We start from the raw sequence: 16069 nt of genomic DNA, 5'->3' as shown, positions 1-16069 counted from the left end.
GTGTATATTTATTGGTTTGGGTAAAAGTTATAGCGATTACAAACTATGGTGCCAAAAGTGAATTTTACCATTTTGAAGCATCTCTGACTTTTCTGACCCCATTTTGGAAAAAAGACATCCCAAAGTATTCACTGAGAGGCATGGTGAGTTCATAGATTTTATTTTTTGTCACAAGTTAGCGGAAAATGACACTTTGTGACAAAAAAAAGGTTTCCATTTCTGCTAACTTGCGACAAAAAAAAATGAAATCTGCCACAGACTCACTATGCTCTTCTCTGAATACCTTGAAGTGTCTACTTTCCAAAATGGGGTCATTTGTGGGGTGTGTTTACTGTCCTGGCATTTTGGGCGGTGCCTAATTGTAAGCACCCCTGTGAAGTCTAAGGCTACTTGCACACCAAGACGTTGCGTTAGGTGCTACGTTAAGGTCGCATAACGTGCCGAACGCAAGGCCTGGTGCTCTTCGATGTGGACGTCAGAGTGAGCCGCGTCGCATGCGGCATCACGTGGTCCCGCCGGCCAATCGCCGCACAGAGCGGCCGCACCAGGAAGTACACACTGCACGTCACAACGTGCAGTGAATATTAATTAGCCATGTGCCTGGCCGCTCTCCGCTCCTCCCCAACATGACTGCGCATGTGCAAACAGTCTAACGCGGCTTAAGCCGCTGTAACGCCGTAGCATGCTGCACTTTCGGAAGAACGTGCAGCGTTACATGTAACGCAACGTGGGCAGTGTGAACAGCCCACTTGTGTTACATTGCTGTACGTTGGGGGAGTGTTACAGGCTGCACTAACATGCGCCTGTAACGTCCCTGTGTGTAAGCAGCCTAAAGGTGTCTTTGGGCCCCTTAGTGCAGTTAGGCTGCAAAAAAGTGCCACACATGTGGTATTGCCGTACTCAGGAGAAGTAGTATAATGTGTTTTGTGGTGTATTTTTACATATACCCATGCTGGGTGGGAGAAATATCTCTGTAAATGACAATTTTTTTATTTTTATTTACACACAATTGTCCATTTACAGAGATATTTCTCCCACTCAGCATGGGTATGTGTAAAAATACACCACAAAATACATTATACTACTTCTCCTGAGTACGGCAATACCACATGTGTGGTACTTTTTTGCACCCTAAATGCGCTAAGGGGCCCAAAGTCCAATGAGTACCTTTAGGATTTCACAGGTCATTTTGCGACATTTGGTTTCAAGACTACTCCTCACGCTTTAGGGCCCTAAAATGCCAGAGCAGTATAGGAACCCCACAAATGACCCCATTTTAGAAAGAAGACACCACAAGGTATTCCGTTAGGAGTATGGTGAGTTCATAAAAGATTTTATTTTTTGTCACAAGTTTGTGAAAAAAACCCAATAAAAATCAATTTCCGCTAACTTGTGACAAAAAATAAAATCTTCTATGAACTCACCATACTCCTAACGGAATACCTTGTGGTGTCTTCTTTCTAAAATGGGGTCATTTGTAGGGTTCCTATACTGCTCTGGCATTTTAGGGCCCTAAACCGTGAGGAGTAGTCTTGAAACCAAATGTCGCAAAATGACCTGTGAAATCCTAAAGGTACTCATTGGACTTTGGGCCCCTTAGCGCACTTAGGGTGCAAAAAAGTGCCACACATGTGGTACCGCCGTGCTCAGGAGAAGTAGTATAATGTGTTTTGTGTATTTTTACATATACCCATGCTGGGTGGGAGAAATATCTCTGTAAATGACAATTGTTTGATTTTTTTTTTTTTTTTTTACACACAATTGTCCATTTACAGAGAGATTTCTCTCACCCAGCATGGGTATGTGTAAAAAAATACACCGCAAACCACATTATACTACTTCTCCTGAGTACGGCGATACCACATGTGTGACACTTTTTTTGCAGCCTAGGTGTGCTAAGGGGCCAAACGTCCTATTCACAGGTAATTTTGAGGCCTTTGGTTTCTAGACTACTCCTCGCGGGTTAGGGCCCCTAAAATGCCAGGGCAGTATAGGAACCCCACAAGTGACCCCATTTTGAGCTTGCTGGTTAGTCTGTACCTCTCGGTTTACAAGCCCTACTCCATAGAGCCAAATTAATCCATGCCATGCACTGATGAGGATCAAACAATCCGAAACAGTCTGTATGCATGTTGGATTATTATGGCTCTGTACAATTTAACAAGCTGACACATCATTGCATTCCAGCGGTTATGGAGGTGTGTTTAGCTTCTAAGGGTACAATGGTTAATTTGCATATATTCAGCAGTGGTGCTCTGGGAGACATCTCGAGCTCACTCCAACCTGAATTATCGCAAATTCTTTCTGTTTTAGGAAAGCAAATTTTTTGTTTTTCTTAACATCTTAGTAAGGGGGCTTTTAGGACCATTGTAGTCCCTTACACACTCCAATGAGTTCTGGGTCACCATTGAGCTTGCTGGTTAGTCTGTACCTCTCGGTTTACAAGCCCTACTCCATAGAGCCAAATTAATCCATGCCATGCACTGATGAGGATCAAACAATCCGAAACAGTCTGTATGCATGTTGGATTATTATGGCTCTGTACAATTTAACAAGCTGACACATCATTGCATTCCAGCGGTTCTGGAGGTGTGTTTAGCTTCTAAGGGTACAATGGTTAATTTGCATATATTCAGCAGTGGTGCTCTGGGAGACATCTCGAGCTCACTCCAACCTGAATTATCGCAAATTCTTTGTTTTAGGAAAGCAAATTTTTTGTTTTCCATTTTAGAAAAAAGACACCCCAAGGTAATCTGTTAGGAGTATGGTGAGTTCATAGAAGAATTTTTTTTTGTCACAAGTTAGCGGAAATTGACACTGAAAAAAACAATAAAAATCAATTTCCGCTAACTCTTGACAAAAAATAAAAACTTCTATGAACTAGTCATACACCTAATGGAATACCTTGGGGTATCTTTTTTTCTAAAATGGGGTCACTTGTGGGGTTCCTATACTGCCCTGGCATTTTAGGGGCCCAAAACCGTGAGTAGTCTGGAAACCAAATGTCTCAAAATGACTGTTCAGGGGTATAAGCATCTGCAAATTTTGATGACAGGTGGTCTGAGGGGGCGAATTTTGTGGAACCGGTCATGAGCAGGGTGGCCTTTTAGATGACAGATTGTATTGGGCCTGATCTGATGGATAGGAGTGATAGGGGGGTGACAGGAGGTGATTGATGGGTGTCTCAGGGGGTGGTGAGAGGGGAAAATAGATGCAATTAATGCACTGGGGAGGTGATCGGAAGGGGGTTTGAGGGGGATGTGAGGGTTTGGCCGAGTGATCAGGAGCCCACACGGGGCAAATTAGGGCCTGATCTGATGGGTAGGTGTGCTAGGGGGTGACAGATGGTGACAGGAGGTGATTGATGGGTGTCTCAAGGTGTGATTAGAGGGGGGAATAGATGCAAGCAATGCACTGGCGAGGTGATCAGGGCAGGGGTCTGAGGGTGTGGGCGGGTGATTGGGTGCCCTAGGGGCAGATAGGGGTCTAATCTGATGGGTAGCAGTGACAGGTGGTGACGGGGTGATTGATGGGTGATCAGTGGGTGATTAGATGGCAGAACAGATGTAAACAATGCACTTTGGAGGTGATCTGGGGTAGGTCTGCGGGCGATCTGATGATGTGGGTGGGTGATCAGATGCCCGTAAGAGGCAGGTTAGGGTCTGATCTGATGGGAGGCAGTGACAGGTGGTGATGGGGTGATTACAGGGGAGAATAGATGTATACAGTACACAGGGGGGGAGGTCTGGGGGGGTCTGAGGTCGTTCTGAGGGTGTGGGCGGGTGATTGGGTGCCCTAGGGGCAGATAGGGGTCTGATCTGATTGGTAGCAGCGACAGGAGGTAATTGATGGGTGATCAGTGGGTGATTAGATGGCGGAACAGATGTAAACAATGCACTTTGGAGGTGATCTGAGGGTAGGTCTGCGGGCGATCTGATGGTGTGGGAGGGTGATCAGATGCCCGTAAGAGGCAGGTTAGGGTCTGATCTGATAGGTGGCAGTGACAGGTGGTAATTGACGGGTGAATGACAGGTAATTGACAGGTGATTACAGGGGAAGATAGATGTATACAGTACATGGGGGGAGGGGGGCTGTGGAGGATCTGAGAGTGTGTGTGTGTGGGGGGGGGGGTGATCAGGAGCCCCCAGGGGGCAGTTTAGGACCTAATAGAAAAAATAGTGTTGACAGATAGTGACAGGGAGTGATTGATGGGTGGTTAGGGGAGTGATTGGGTGTAAACAGGGGTCTGAGGGGTGGGCAGGGGGGGGGGGGGTCTGAGGGGTGCTTTGGTCGATCAGAGGGAAGGGGGGGGGGCAGATCAGTGTGCTTGGGTGCTTACCTGGGGGGCTGCAACCTGCCCTGGTGGTCCCTCGATCACTGGGACCACCAGGGCAGGAGGCAGCCTGTATAATACGCTTTGTATACATTACAAAGTGTATTTACGGTTTCCATGGAGCGATCTAAGGGCTAGTAACCCGCCGGCGCTTCCGAACGGCCGGCGGGTTACTGCGCAAGGGGGCGGAGCCTGTCGCGGCGCCTGATCGCGTGACGCGATCGGCGCATAACCACGCCCGCCGCCGATAGGCGTATTGCGGTCGTTTGGGCCCAGCCCTTGCCGCCGCCCATCGGGTGTGGGCGGTCGGCAAGTGGTTAAATAAGGTTTCACTGCAGGAAAGTTCAAAGGGTCATTATTTCTGCTTTGCTTTATAGCTAAAAAGACAGAGGGCCATATGCAATTCAATTTTTCACCTGAGTTTCCTCCTAGGTGATATTTTCACAACTTGTAAATAAAATGCCTTTGGCTCCACCAGCAAGCAAACAAATACTCAAAATAATTTTGGCAGTACTTTTTACCCTACTTTTTGGTACTTTGTCCATTGCAAAGTGCTAAAAAGTTAATTTAAATTGAAGATGAACAATTATCCCCTAGAAGAAAACTCAGGCGAAAAAGTGAATTGCATATGGCCCAGAGTGTGGTTACAAAGCTGCTACTGTGACAGAAAGGTGCAATATTATAAAAAAGCTATATAAATGAAAATAAAAATATGCGACTCTTTACTTTGTTACTAATGTTCTATTCATTAACCGTACTACACATACAATTCATTGTATCATAAGGGTTTTTTTTCTTTGCTTCATATTTGTTTTAAGGCACTGTTGCCCGTACCTATAGATTTCTTATTTTACCATCTATAGAAAGTATCCCTTACCTATTGGTGTTTGTTAATAAAGGGTTTATTATTCCTTATTAGTCTGACATCTGCAAAATACAGCTGTGAACATAAAATGAATAGAAGATCTATTTTATTGTCAACCTTCGGTCCCCAGAGTCCCCATTGTTAAGTGTTGCTAAATAGCAGCCCCAAGCATCTCTACGTTCCTTGAATTAAACATAATAGCTGAAGATAATTTGCTTTGCTTTAGACATCGAAGATGTCAGAAGATTGAAACCCAATTATCTGGAATCTACTGTAGACTGGTTTAGAAGATACAAAGTGCCCGATGGAAAACCGGAGAACCAATTCGCCTTTGATGCAGAATTTAAAAATAAGGTACCCCAAATGCCTGTTAAGTTTGTATCAGAATATGTGAAGAATACGTATAAAGCACAAAGCAGACCCATTATGAGAACCGTGTATGCTGAATTCTGTAATTACATCCTAAAATGACTGCAAAACTTGTGATAAGACCAATATCCTCTATAGCTGGAGGCTTGTGGAGATGAGTTACAGATGAAACTCATCTGAGCTCTTTCTTGCACCGATATACAGGCTGCCTTCAGCTCTGTGTGTAAATGGATTTGTCATTCAGACGCTGCGTGGGTAAGTGCTAGGATAAACACTCTCAATCAGAAAATGAATTCGATTGCGCGTTTTCTGACCTGTTAATATCTGATTCTGTGCTTGCCCATGCTGTGCGTGAATGGCAGCTCGGTTCATCCACAGAGGCGGATGAAGCCTGGAATTCAGGCAGAGATGCCAGTTTAGTTGCAGAGGGTGATGACAACAATGAGCTGTTTCTGCAAATGCATTACTCATCTGAGCGATCTCTGAGAAGTATCTCATTTATGCCGGCTTCTAGAGTAATTAATGCTGCAAGCCTTTATTTCAGACATGACTGTGTTGTCCTGTTCTCTTTTCAATGTCTGCTAAGTAATAAGTAACGATAGAAACTGAGTGAAGCAAATAAAATGTCTTGATTACTTTTAGTATGTTATTATATTTACAGGACTTCGCCATAGACGTGATTAAATGCACCCATGCTCACTGGAAGGCACTGGTGACCAAAAAGACAAATGGAGGGGAAATCAACTGGTGAGTGCTTTGCCTTCCTCTATACAGATTGTGGCAGCTTCTAAACATCTGTGGAATTCTTGCTTCTAATAAGCTCTGTGTGAACCATTTCCTGGGTTTGTAATTCATTGTTTGATATTTTGCTTGAGAATTGTAAATTGGGCTGCTGCCCGGTTTGCTTTTTAATGCATTACAATTAAAATATGCAGCTTCATTACATATCTTCACCAGTGGGCAGTAGAATAACACATATGCTTTCATAAATGATAGTAGTTAAACTACCCTTATGAATTTGTTATGTATTGTGTTATTATGCTTCTGAAAATTCTAAAGTACTTTGTGTATAATTTAATATAAACATGGGGAGAAAATACAAACTCTGGGCAGATGGTGTTCTGGATGAGATTCATGCCCGGGACCCAAGGTCTTCACGGGGAGCGTACTGCTTACAGTACTACACCACCCCAACTCTCATGCCAGCCCATACCACCTTCAAGAATTGCGTTTGTTGCTGTTCTGACCCCCACTCTACAACCTTTAGCGGTTTGTCATCAATAAACAAGCTGTGTGTTGGTTCTTTTTACATAATGTGATAAATAACAAGCACTGTCACTGTACGTTTTATTATAAATACTAGTAGGATGTGGATTAATGGGGTCAATTGTCCAATCAATATAATCATTGAAGCCACGTTCGTAAACACAACCAAAAAAGTAAAATTGGTGGGGAGTATAATTCCATCTCTCGTGGCACGCAGACACCTAGGATGATACTTTACAACAGGGGATGTAACAGCAATCAGGCAAGGTTTGCCAACCTGCCAGATTTCATTACCTTTGACTTCACTCTGCTGGATTGTGTGACATTTCATGTCTGTGAATAGCTTTATAGACACGTGGAAGTGTTCAGTGAGACAAGACGTGTGTTGCATGCAATACTGACTAGCAAATTGATGGACTACAGTACAATCCCCCATGCAAGCTGGACACGGAAACTCCGTGTAAAGACAAGGTTAAAGATCTATTCAAAAAATGTTGCTCTGTCTTACAAGTTCCAGAAGTTCATTTATAGTATGCACCTGTCATAGGGAAAAAAACAAAAGTAACAGGTGGAGTTACACTTCCTTTAAAAAAGCCAAGTTCCGCATGTAAATAAATTAATAATTTGCCATTAAAAAAATTCTTAACATTTTTATGGTGTATGTGCAACAAAAGAAAAAAACTTAGCAAGAAGAGCTTACTTTTTCCAGTACATACAGTAATGAGAAAAAAGTACACACTTTTCATTCTAAAACTTTTAAATCTTAGGGGGGGAGGGAAATCTGGTTCTTAGCGGGTCTTAAAAAGAGATGCATACCACCATAGATGAACTTCACATAACCTATTACTTTTGTCATTATTTATTTTACAAAGACTAGTTCAAAATGCAGAATGTGTGAGAAAGTATATTGATTCCACTTTCACAGGAAGAGAATTTGTAGCAGCCAAGTGCTGCTAATCAAATGCATGTGATAAACTAATCAGCAAGAGTGGCTTTGTGTATAAATATAGACGTTTTGGTACCTTGCTTTGCGCCATTCATATGTGTTTACAGTGGCGTAGCAATAGGGGTTGCAGAAATAGCCACCGCATCAGGGCCCTTGGGCCAGAGGGGCCCCCGAAGGGTCCACCCTCTATCACAGTATTAGCTCTCTATTGGTCTTGTGCTTGTAATAATCACTTCTATAGATGCTTTGAATAGTAGTAATCATTAACCAGCTGTTCCCCAGACCCTTCTTGCAACTCTGACACTGTGATTGTCCTTGGCGGGTTTTGGTGCGCCATATCAATTGTTATCTATAGAGTGCTGGGGAGGTATGTAAAACTTGCACTGGGGCCCATAGCTCCTTGCCTACCCCACTGTGTGTTTACAGATTTCCAAGGAGGAGTCAGGTAGTACCTGTGATCTTGGAGAAGCCCATCAGACAAGGGAAAGGATAAAAGGCCATTTCCTAGCAATGTAAGTCAATCATTGCACAGTGAGAAGTTCATTGTTGCACAGTGGGAGCTTGTTCATTGTTGCACAGTGGGAGCTTGTTCCCATATGCAAAAGCTTGAAGGCAATTGTCAATCTTCCCAGGAGTAAAAATTGAAAAAACTCAAGAGCTACATCTCAGAATCTACAGACTAATTAGAATAACTTTTGATACAGATTCATGGCAGTACAACTAGAAAAAGACTGAACATTTGGGGCTTGTATAAAAAGGTTTCCAGGCGAGAGCCTTTTCTCAAAAGAAAAAAGAAATGCACAGGTTGCAAAGTTGCATCTAAACAAACCACAAGACTTATGAAACCATGTCCTTTATGTACTGAGGAAACCAAAGTAGGCAGCAACAAGGAACAATTACTCCTCTCTGTACACCAAAATAAGTAAACTGTGAGGGGATTTGTGAAACGGTCAAAGCCAGGCTGATATTGGGTCATGCAGCAGGACAAGCAAACCAACAACAAAATGGCTGAAAAAAATTGTTGCAATCGCCCAATAAGTCCAGACATCAGTTGATTAAAATGCTGTGGAGGGACCTTAAAATGCTATGCAAAATGAATGTCCACAAATCTCAATGACCTGCAGCAATGTAAAGCCTTCTAGGACAAAATTCCTCCACAATAATCCAAGACTTAGGGCCTGAGCCCACTAACACAGTCAACTCAAGTCTGATTCTGTCCGCTTTTCAGCATCGGTAACAATGATGTAACAGAAAAGCTGACACAACTGCACCAGTGGGCTCAGGCCCTAATGGTCATACAGAAAAAGTTATTGCTGCTAAAGGTGTTTCTACAAGCTGTTGAATCATGTGACTTTTGTTTTTCACACATGGTTTCTCCATTTTTCCTTTACTTTTGTTCAATAACCTGGTGGAGTCTGTGTTTACACCTGAAATTTAACCAGCCAAAAAAAAAAGCTGATCACTTAGAGGAAAGCATCTTGATAGCCTCTTCCTTGACCTCTTAGTTGCTACGCACAAACTCTATGAACATATCGATGAGCTTGTTGGATATGTTCTCATGGCTGCACTCCCCTTCCTGCAAAAGTGTGGCTGTACTGTGCCTGCACAAGTACTGCTGCACCTGTACAGTAAGCAGAAGCGGCTCTGTGCCACTGCACAGGCTTGGCCATACTCTTGCAGGTGCAGTATGACCACGCTCATGCACAAAGGAAAACGTGGCTGCAAACTAAAAGGGTCCCAGCCAGCGGCGATAGGGTCGATATGATGGAGGATGTGTGAAACTTCTGGAGCAATCCGAGGCTTCCTTCATTTTAGACAAGTATCTACATTTTGTTTCTCAACCAGTTCGGGTTTTCTTTAAATAATTTTACATGTAGAAAAGCAGATGATCATTCATGAAGTCCTAATGTGTAAAAAAAAAAAATCGAATTGAAAGGGTGTAAGAGGGAGAAAAGGTATTCCCAGTTGTCATATGGTCAAGTACTAGCTGCAGTCGCCACAATTTGGCTAAAACAATCTCTATCAAATTTTGGTGGTCCCAATAAAATGATTTGTTTCGGTGGTGATCTGATTGGAGTTGATTGAACCTGGTACTATGCATGGTTATGCACTACAAAAATGTTATTGACTTGTGCTGGTTAGAGGAAAACTTGACACTGCTTAAGAGTGAAAACTTGACACTGCTTAAGCGTGATCCAGTCATTTTTGCTGTCTCTACTGAATATGGCAGACCTAGGTATGTTCATGGTGGATCCACATACCTCCATGCATTGACCAAGCCTCAGTAGTTCTACGCCTGCGCAGTATGCCGGGGACAACGTGGCCTTGATTGACAGCGGCGCTTCACGCAGGCGCAGTAAGGACGACCTTGCGGTCGGTCTCTGTACCGTGCAGGGAGCCTGGGATGGCGGTGGAGAGCAGAGCTGTCAACGTGGGACAGTCGGCTGCAAGAGGCTGGAGAAAGCCCCAGGTGAGTAAAGCTGATTTTTGTGTTTTTTTGCGGATGATACCTTGGAGAGGGACTGGAAGGTTGATAGGAGGGAACATCACAGCAAGCCTGCCTCTTTCTGTCTGAGAGTTAGTTTGGTCAAAAGTCTAATTTTTCAAGCAGTGATTAAAGTAACCACAGAAAACAAGTAAAAACAAAGAGGACACAGTGGTATGTGGATCCAGCCTTAACATACCTCTTTGCTTACATTTGGTAGCTTTGCCTTAGGTCCGTTATTCTTTAAATTGATTAGAACTGTTGACTAGTGTGTGCCCACCTTTCTATACATCTGTGTAGAGTAGGGATGGTGCATGAAATGCAAATGATTTCGAGTTGATCCTACATTATGCAAATTTATGCAGCTTGAAAATGGACCAATCAAATTTTACCTCAGCAGGATTTGACTGGTTCATTTTCAAGCTACATAAAGTTGCATAATGCTGCATCAATTTGAAATTAACCAGTCAAATCCTGCTGAGGTAAAATTCGATTGGTCCATTTTCAAGCTGCATACATTTGCATACAAAATTTGTATAGTACTGCATTATCTCAAACATTTGCTTCTCATTGACATGCCTTGTAGGGCTGATTCACACTACGAGAGCTCTTTAAACACCAGAGATTTTAAAAGCTCTTGCTAATGCAATCCTATGGAGGATTTTTACAAAATTGCATCTCTCCAGTGTGAACACTCACATAGGATAACATTAACAAGCGCTTTTAAAATCACAAACGCTTAGAAAAGCTCTTGTAGTGTGAATGAACCCTAAGACCTAAGCTATGTATCCATAAGACTGCAGAAGGTGGATGGGGAACTACTGGTGACACGTGGTTCGATGAACGATTGTTCCCCTAGCCATCTGTTGCCGTGGGTGCACATGACCGCACACGTCAGGTGTGATTCTATCATACTACTTTTGTGCGGGCGTCTTCAGGGAACAGAACGATCATCCGTGATTGCAACTGTCATGACAGTTGTGATTGCCGTACATTGCTAAACGTAGTTTAACTAATTTAAATTAAACCATGTTACAAGATGTTGCAAATATCGAGGAAAAGGCCAATCATCATGAAACGTCACCAGAAAATTTGCGTGCTGGGTATGGGCCTTTAAAAGGAACCCTAGGTGAGAGACCTATATAGGCTGCCATATTTGTTTCATTTTAAAAGCTTCTATGGCTGAAAGTATTAAAGGGAACCGAAACTGAGAAGGATATGGATTTTGCTTTTAAAATACCAGTTGCCGGACTCTCCTGCTGATCCTGTGTCTCTAATACTTTCAGCCACAGCCCCTCAACAAGCATGCAGATCAGGTGCTCTGACTGAAGTCAGACTGGATTAGCTGCATGCCTGTTTCAGATGTGTGATTCAGCTACTACTGTGGCCAAAGAGATCCGCAGGACTGCCAGGCAACTGGTATTGTTTAACCTCCTTGGCGGTTAAGCCGCCGGAGGGTGCCGCTCAGGCCCTGCTGGGCCGATTTACATAATTTTTTTTTCAAACACGCAGCTAGCACTTTGCTAGCTGCGTGTTTGGTCTGATCGCCGCCGCCGATGCGCCGCTACCCTCCGCGGATACAGCCCCCCCGCATACCCCTTGCGCTATGGGGTGGATCGGGACTCCCTGTGACGTCACGACGTCGGTGACGTCACTCCGTTCGTCGCCATGGCGACGGGGGAAGCCCTCAAGGAAATCCCGTTCAGAACGGGATTTCCTTATGGGCAAGCAGCGCCGGCGGCGATCGGGGCACACGGGGGGACGCCGCAGGGAGGGGGGAAGCATGTAGCTAGCGCTAGGCTAGCTACATGCTTAAAAATAAAAAAATAAATAAAAGGTGAAAAAAAAACCCTCCCGCAGCCGCGGGAGTCATACCGCCAGGGGGGTTAAACAGGACACATCCATATCCTTCTCAGTTTAGGTTCCCTTTATGGGCAGTATATTAACAGGACTGGCAGGCAATTGTTTAAAAGGAAATAAATGTCAGCCTCCATCTGTCTCTCACCTCGGCTTCCCTTTAACGCTTATCTATACAGATGGGGTCAGTACACGATTTTGCACTACATCATTGTTAGTAAGAAAACAGAGACTTTACCATTGGCTTTCTTGAGGTGGGTAGCATAAAAGTTGTAATTGCTTTTCCTTTGGAGAATTTAACATCTTATTTTTAAAATCCATATACATTTTTTTTTCTCCATATAATTAATAATCCAGTTCATTTAAATATATATAGCTTCAAATATGTCATTAGTTTCAAAGAAATGTTATAGTAAAGAACTTGCATCCTTGACTTTGTGGTGTTCTTGCTTTAATTGCAAGGCAATAGTCAACAAATAGGAAGTCCGTTACAACATGATCTCCCATCGTCACACTGATTAAAGCACAGTCTGATGTGTTATTTTGCCCTCAGGGAGTCTTTAGTGGCAAGTCACATTTATTTACTAATTTATTGTCTTCCAAACTGCAGCATTCTTCTCAGAAATGTACTGAAAATATTCCCCTGCCCGTTGAGTATATTGATGTGATTTTAAGCATAGAGTGCCACCTACTGTTATACCAAGGGAGGTGTGTTTGTTGCAAAATGCAAGTTATTGTAATGAACAAAGCTTGAAGCAGCTCCATTGTAGCCACAAAAAGCCAAGGTCTCTCTAAAGACTAGTGCATTATATTGAAAAAACTTGAAAAGGAATAAAAGCAGTTTCTAAATAAACATTTAGTTAATAATACAGTGCAGTTGTTTGAAGATAAATGTTTTATCAGCAGTGATTTATACTTGATGTTTTATTCAGTTAAACCACAAATGTTCCGGCTTGCTAAATAAATTCTAGCATAATTTTGTTTCAAAATAATGTTCCTACATGGCATTACACAAATGTTGCTAAAATGCACACTTCGTTTCTGTATAATGTGTTTTGTATTTTGTTTACAGAATGTATACCAAATGGTCCAGGAGGATTAAATTAGTGTTGTAGATTGTTTGGCACTTATTAACTTCTGGAAACCTGCATTCTTATTTAAGCTGTATGTATAGAAATTGCATAAATGTCAGGAGACATTTTTCTTTCTCATGGTCTGTGAATGATCATAGGTGTTAAATCCCATACATTTTCAGATCTTTTTAAAATATTAGAATTTTTTATTTTCTGTCATCAACTCTTTGCTCTCTGGGTATATCACACTTGACTTAAATATTTCTTAACTACAATTTATACTCTCATATAAACTGATCTAGGTATAAACTGAGGTACTATAAACTAATGGTTCTCCACCCTTCCTCTCCCATAGCATGTTCCCTGGTGGTCTAGTGGACAACCGCTCTCTACCCTTGTCCCCCGCCAGCAGAGGTGGTGTAACAGCATCGTACCTGATTCAAGGCCAAACACATTGCAACGGCTCTCCATGACTTCCTTCACGTTTCATTCACCCTCTAGTGTTTTATGGCTCACTCTACTTCCTGCACGAACACTAGAGGTCGAATCTGACGCAACAGAAGACGCTGAGATGCCACGCAGCGTGTCTGTCCCCGGACCAGGTATCAAGACTCAATCCCTCATGCCCCTTTTACACTTACCGCATCACAGAAGCAGTGATAGTCCTATGGGGCTATCACAGTGATAGCAGTATAGCAGGTCCTGTTGGGGTGACAAGTTTCAGTGCATCATGCGTGTTTAACAAAGAAGTGAGGCATAATTTAATTTTAAAGTATGCCTCCCTGAATGATCACAGCACACCCGTAACATGTTGTTGTGACCTTTCAGGATCATTGCGGTGCGATTGAAGAACAATTGCAATGGCATGTTTCAAATGTGAAAGGGTCTAAAGCGAAATGCATGTGCATCTGTGAAGTTGACTGCTATCTTTGTCATTTAATTGTCAGCATTTGACACACTGTGTAGTTAGCAAAGTGCAGTTAGCATTTGCCAGAATACAGCATCTAAGTAGAGGTAGATCCCTAGCAAATTGGGAGTTACTGTTTGTATGTGGGAACTTTACCACATGCCATACAATTTTATTTTTTATTTTTTTTGATTGCAATTGATTTTTCTGATTTGATTGTAACTTTTGAAACATATGACCAGTGCATTACACATCTGCATCAAGTTCCAGGTTTGTTGGTGTGAAGTAAACTTCCACTGTGGCAGGGTATCCATCACTGCTGGTTGAGATGGAGCCAGCCACAATAGATAGTTACTTTTAAACGGTTGCATTCTCTTGTCTACCTCCCACTACCTGTCGTTCTGGAAGCAGTGCAGCAGCATGATTGACCACTGTTTGTGATATCAGGAAACTGCTGCTGCAGAAAAAGGAGTGGCGATCTAAAGCAAGGGTGTCAAACAGTCTCAAACTAAGTGGCATAACTGTAGTGATTGTGGGGGCCTTGCTCCTCCGCCTTCTGTAGTGCAGTGCAATAAAGCAGTTTAATATTTACCTGCTGTAGTGTTATTTTGGGTCTTCTCTGACAGCCCCATGCAAATCAAATCAAAGATAGCTTTATTGGCATGACCAAGATTCATTACAGGTATTGCCAAAGCAAGGGGGAAAGTGGGACATGGGAGGGTGTGGGGTAGGGGACAGTAGCTAAGCAGTCTGTGGACATTTTCTAGGTTTACAGTTCCGTTATGCTCCTCTCAGTCTGTGGCATGCTGTGACATAGTGTGCAGCGGTTGTCACTGTGAATTCCTCTTCTCCCAGTAGGATATATGTTTTTCTCTCGTCTTCTAGTGTGAGAAAGTCTGGGAATAGTTCCAACAATTTCTTAAAGTAAGTGTCCCTGGTTGCAGTATATTTGGGGCAGTGCAGCAGGAAGTGGCTTTCATCCTCAAGGATCTTCTGCTCACAGTGTTGGCATAGTCTCTCCTCCCTGGGTTTGTACGTCTGTCTGTGTCTCCCAGACTCTATTTCAAAGTTGTGAGCACTCAATCTGTAGACACTCAGGATTTTCCTCCCTTGAAAGTTTTGCAGCTTTTCCAGGTATGGGGCCATTTTATATTCTCTTTGTAGAGACTGGTATATGGTTAGCTTTTGTGACTCTTTTATTTCACTCCTCCATTTTTCCACATAGTCTTCTTTGCTCTTAGCTGTGGTGTGTTTTATCTGGACTTTTGTTATGACCTGTGGGCCGGGGGTTGGAGGGAGTATAGAGCTGACCACGACTTTCAGTGCACACAGCTTTTCTTGGTCTTCATTGTGCAGCATGGCTTTGTAGTGGGGTGAGTTGGGGCTGCTGCTCTGTAGGTGGGCCCAGAAGGACAACACTCTCTTCTGTATCTCAAGCAGTAATGGGAATCTCCCCAGCTCAGCTCGGCAGGCATTGTTTGAGGTACTCCGGTGGACATGGAGAAGGTGTTTGCAGAACTCAAGGTGGAATATTTCTGTTGTGCTGGATTCCCATTTCGATTGGTCTGGGTAGGTGGTGGGGCCCCATACTTCACTTCCATACAGTAGGATTGGGGTGATGACACTGTCAAATACTTTCAGCCAGACCTTTACTGGTGGTTTGATGTGGTACAGTTCTTTCCTGATGGCATAGAACGTTCAGCATGCTTTGGCTTTTAGGGCTTCCATGGCTGACTTAAGGCTTCCTGATAATTGATTTCCAGACCAAGGTAGGTATATTTATCAGTTCTGCTGATTTCAGTCATCGAGTATAAAGGATGGGCTCTGGGCTGCCCTGTTTTTCCTCTGGAACACCATGGTTCTGGTTTTCTTTAGATTAATGGGGAGTGCCCATGTTGTGCTAAATTTCTCCAGGATTTCTTGTAGACCTTCTTTAGTTGGTGATAGCAGTAAGAGGTCATCTACGTA

At 43.1% G+C, this 16069-nt stretch overlaps 1 protein-coding gene across 1 annotated transcript in view; it reads left to right on the top strand.

The window, feature by feature from the left end:
* PPA1 (inorganic pyrophosphatase 1) overlaps positions 1-16069 on the top strand; it is a 141199-nt gene that overhangs the window by 102116 nt on the left and 23014 nt on the right. The window contains exons 7-8 of the mRNA XM_068255531.1: positions 5425-5552; positions 6229-6314. Coding sequence (XP_068111632.1) covers positions 5425-5552; positions 6229-6314 — 214 coding nt within the window. The remainder of the gene's footprint in view (positions 1-5424; positions 5553-6228; positions 6315-16069) is intronic.

Source organism: Hyperolius riggenbachi, chromosome 10 (genome assembly GCF_040937935.1).
Source record: "Hyperolius riggenbachi isolate aHypRig1 chromosome 10, aHypRig1.pri, whole genome shotgun sequence".
Taxonomy (NCBI): Eukaryota; Metazoa; Chordata; class Amphibia; order Anura; family Hyperoliidae; genus Hyperolius; species Hyperolius riggenbachi.
This window is presented reverse-complemented; position numbering and strand designations above follow the sequence as displayed.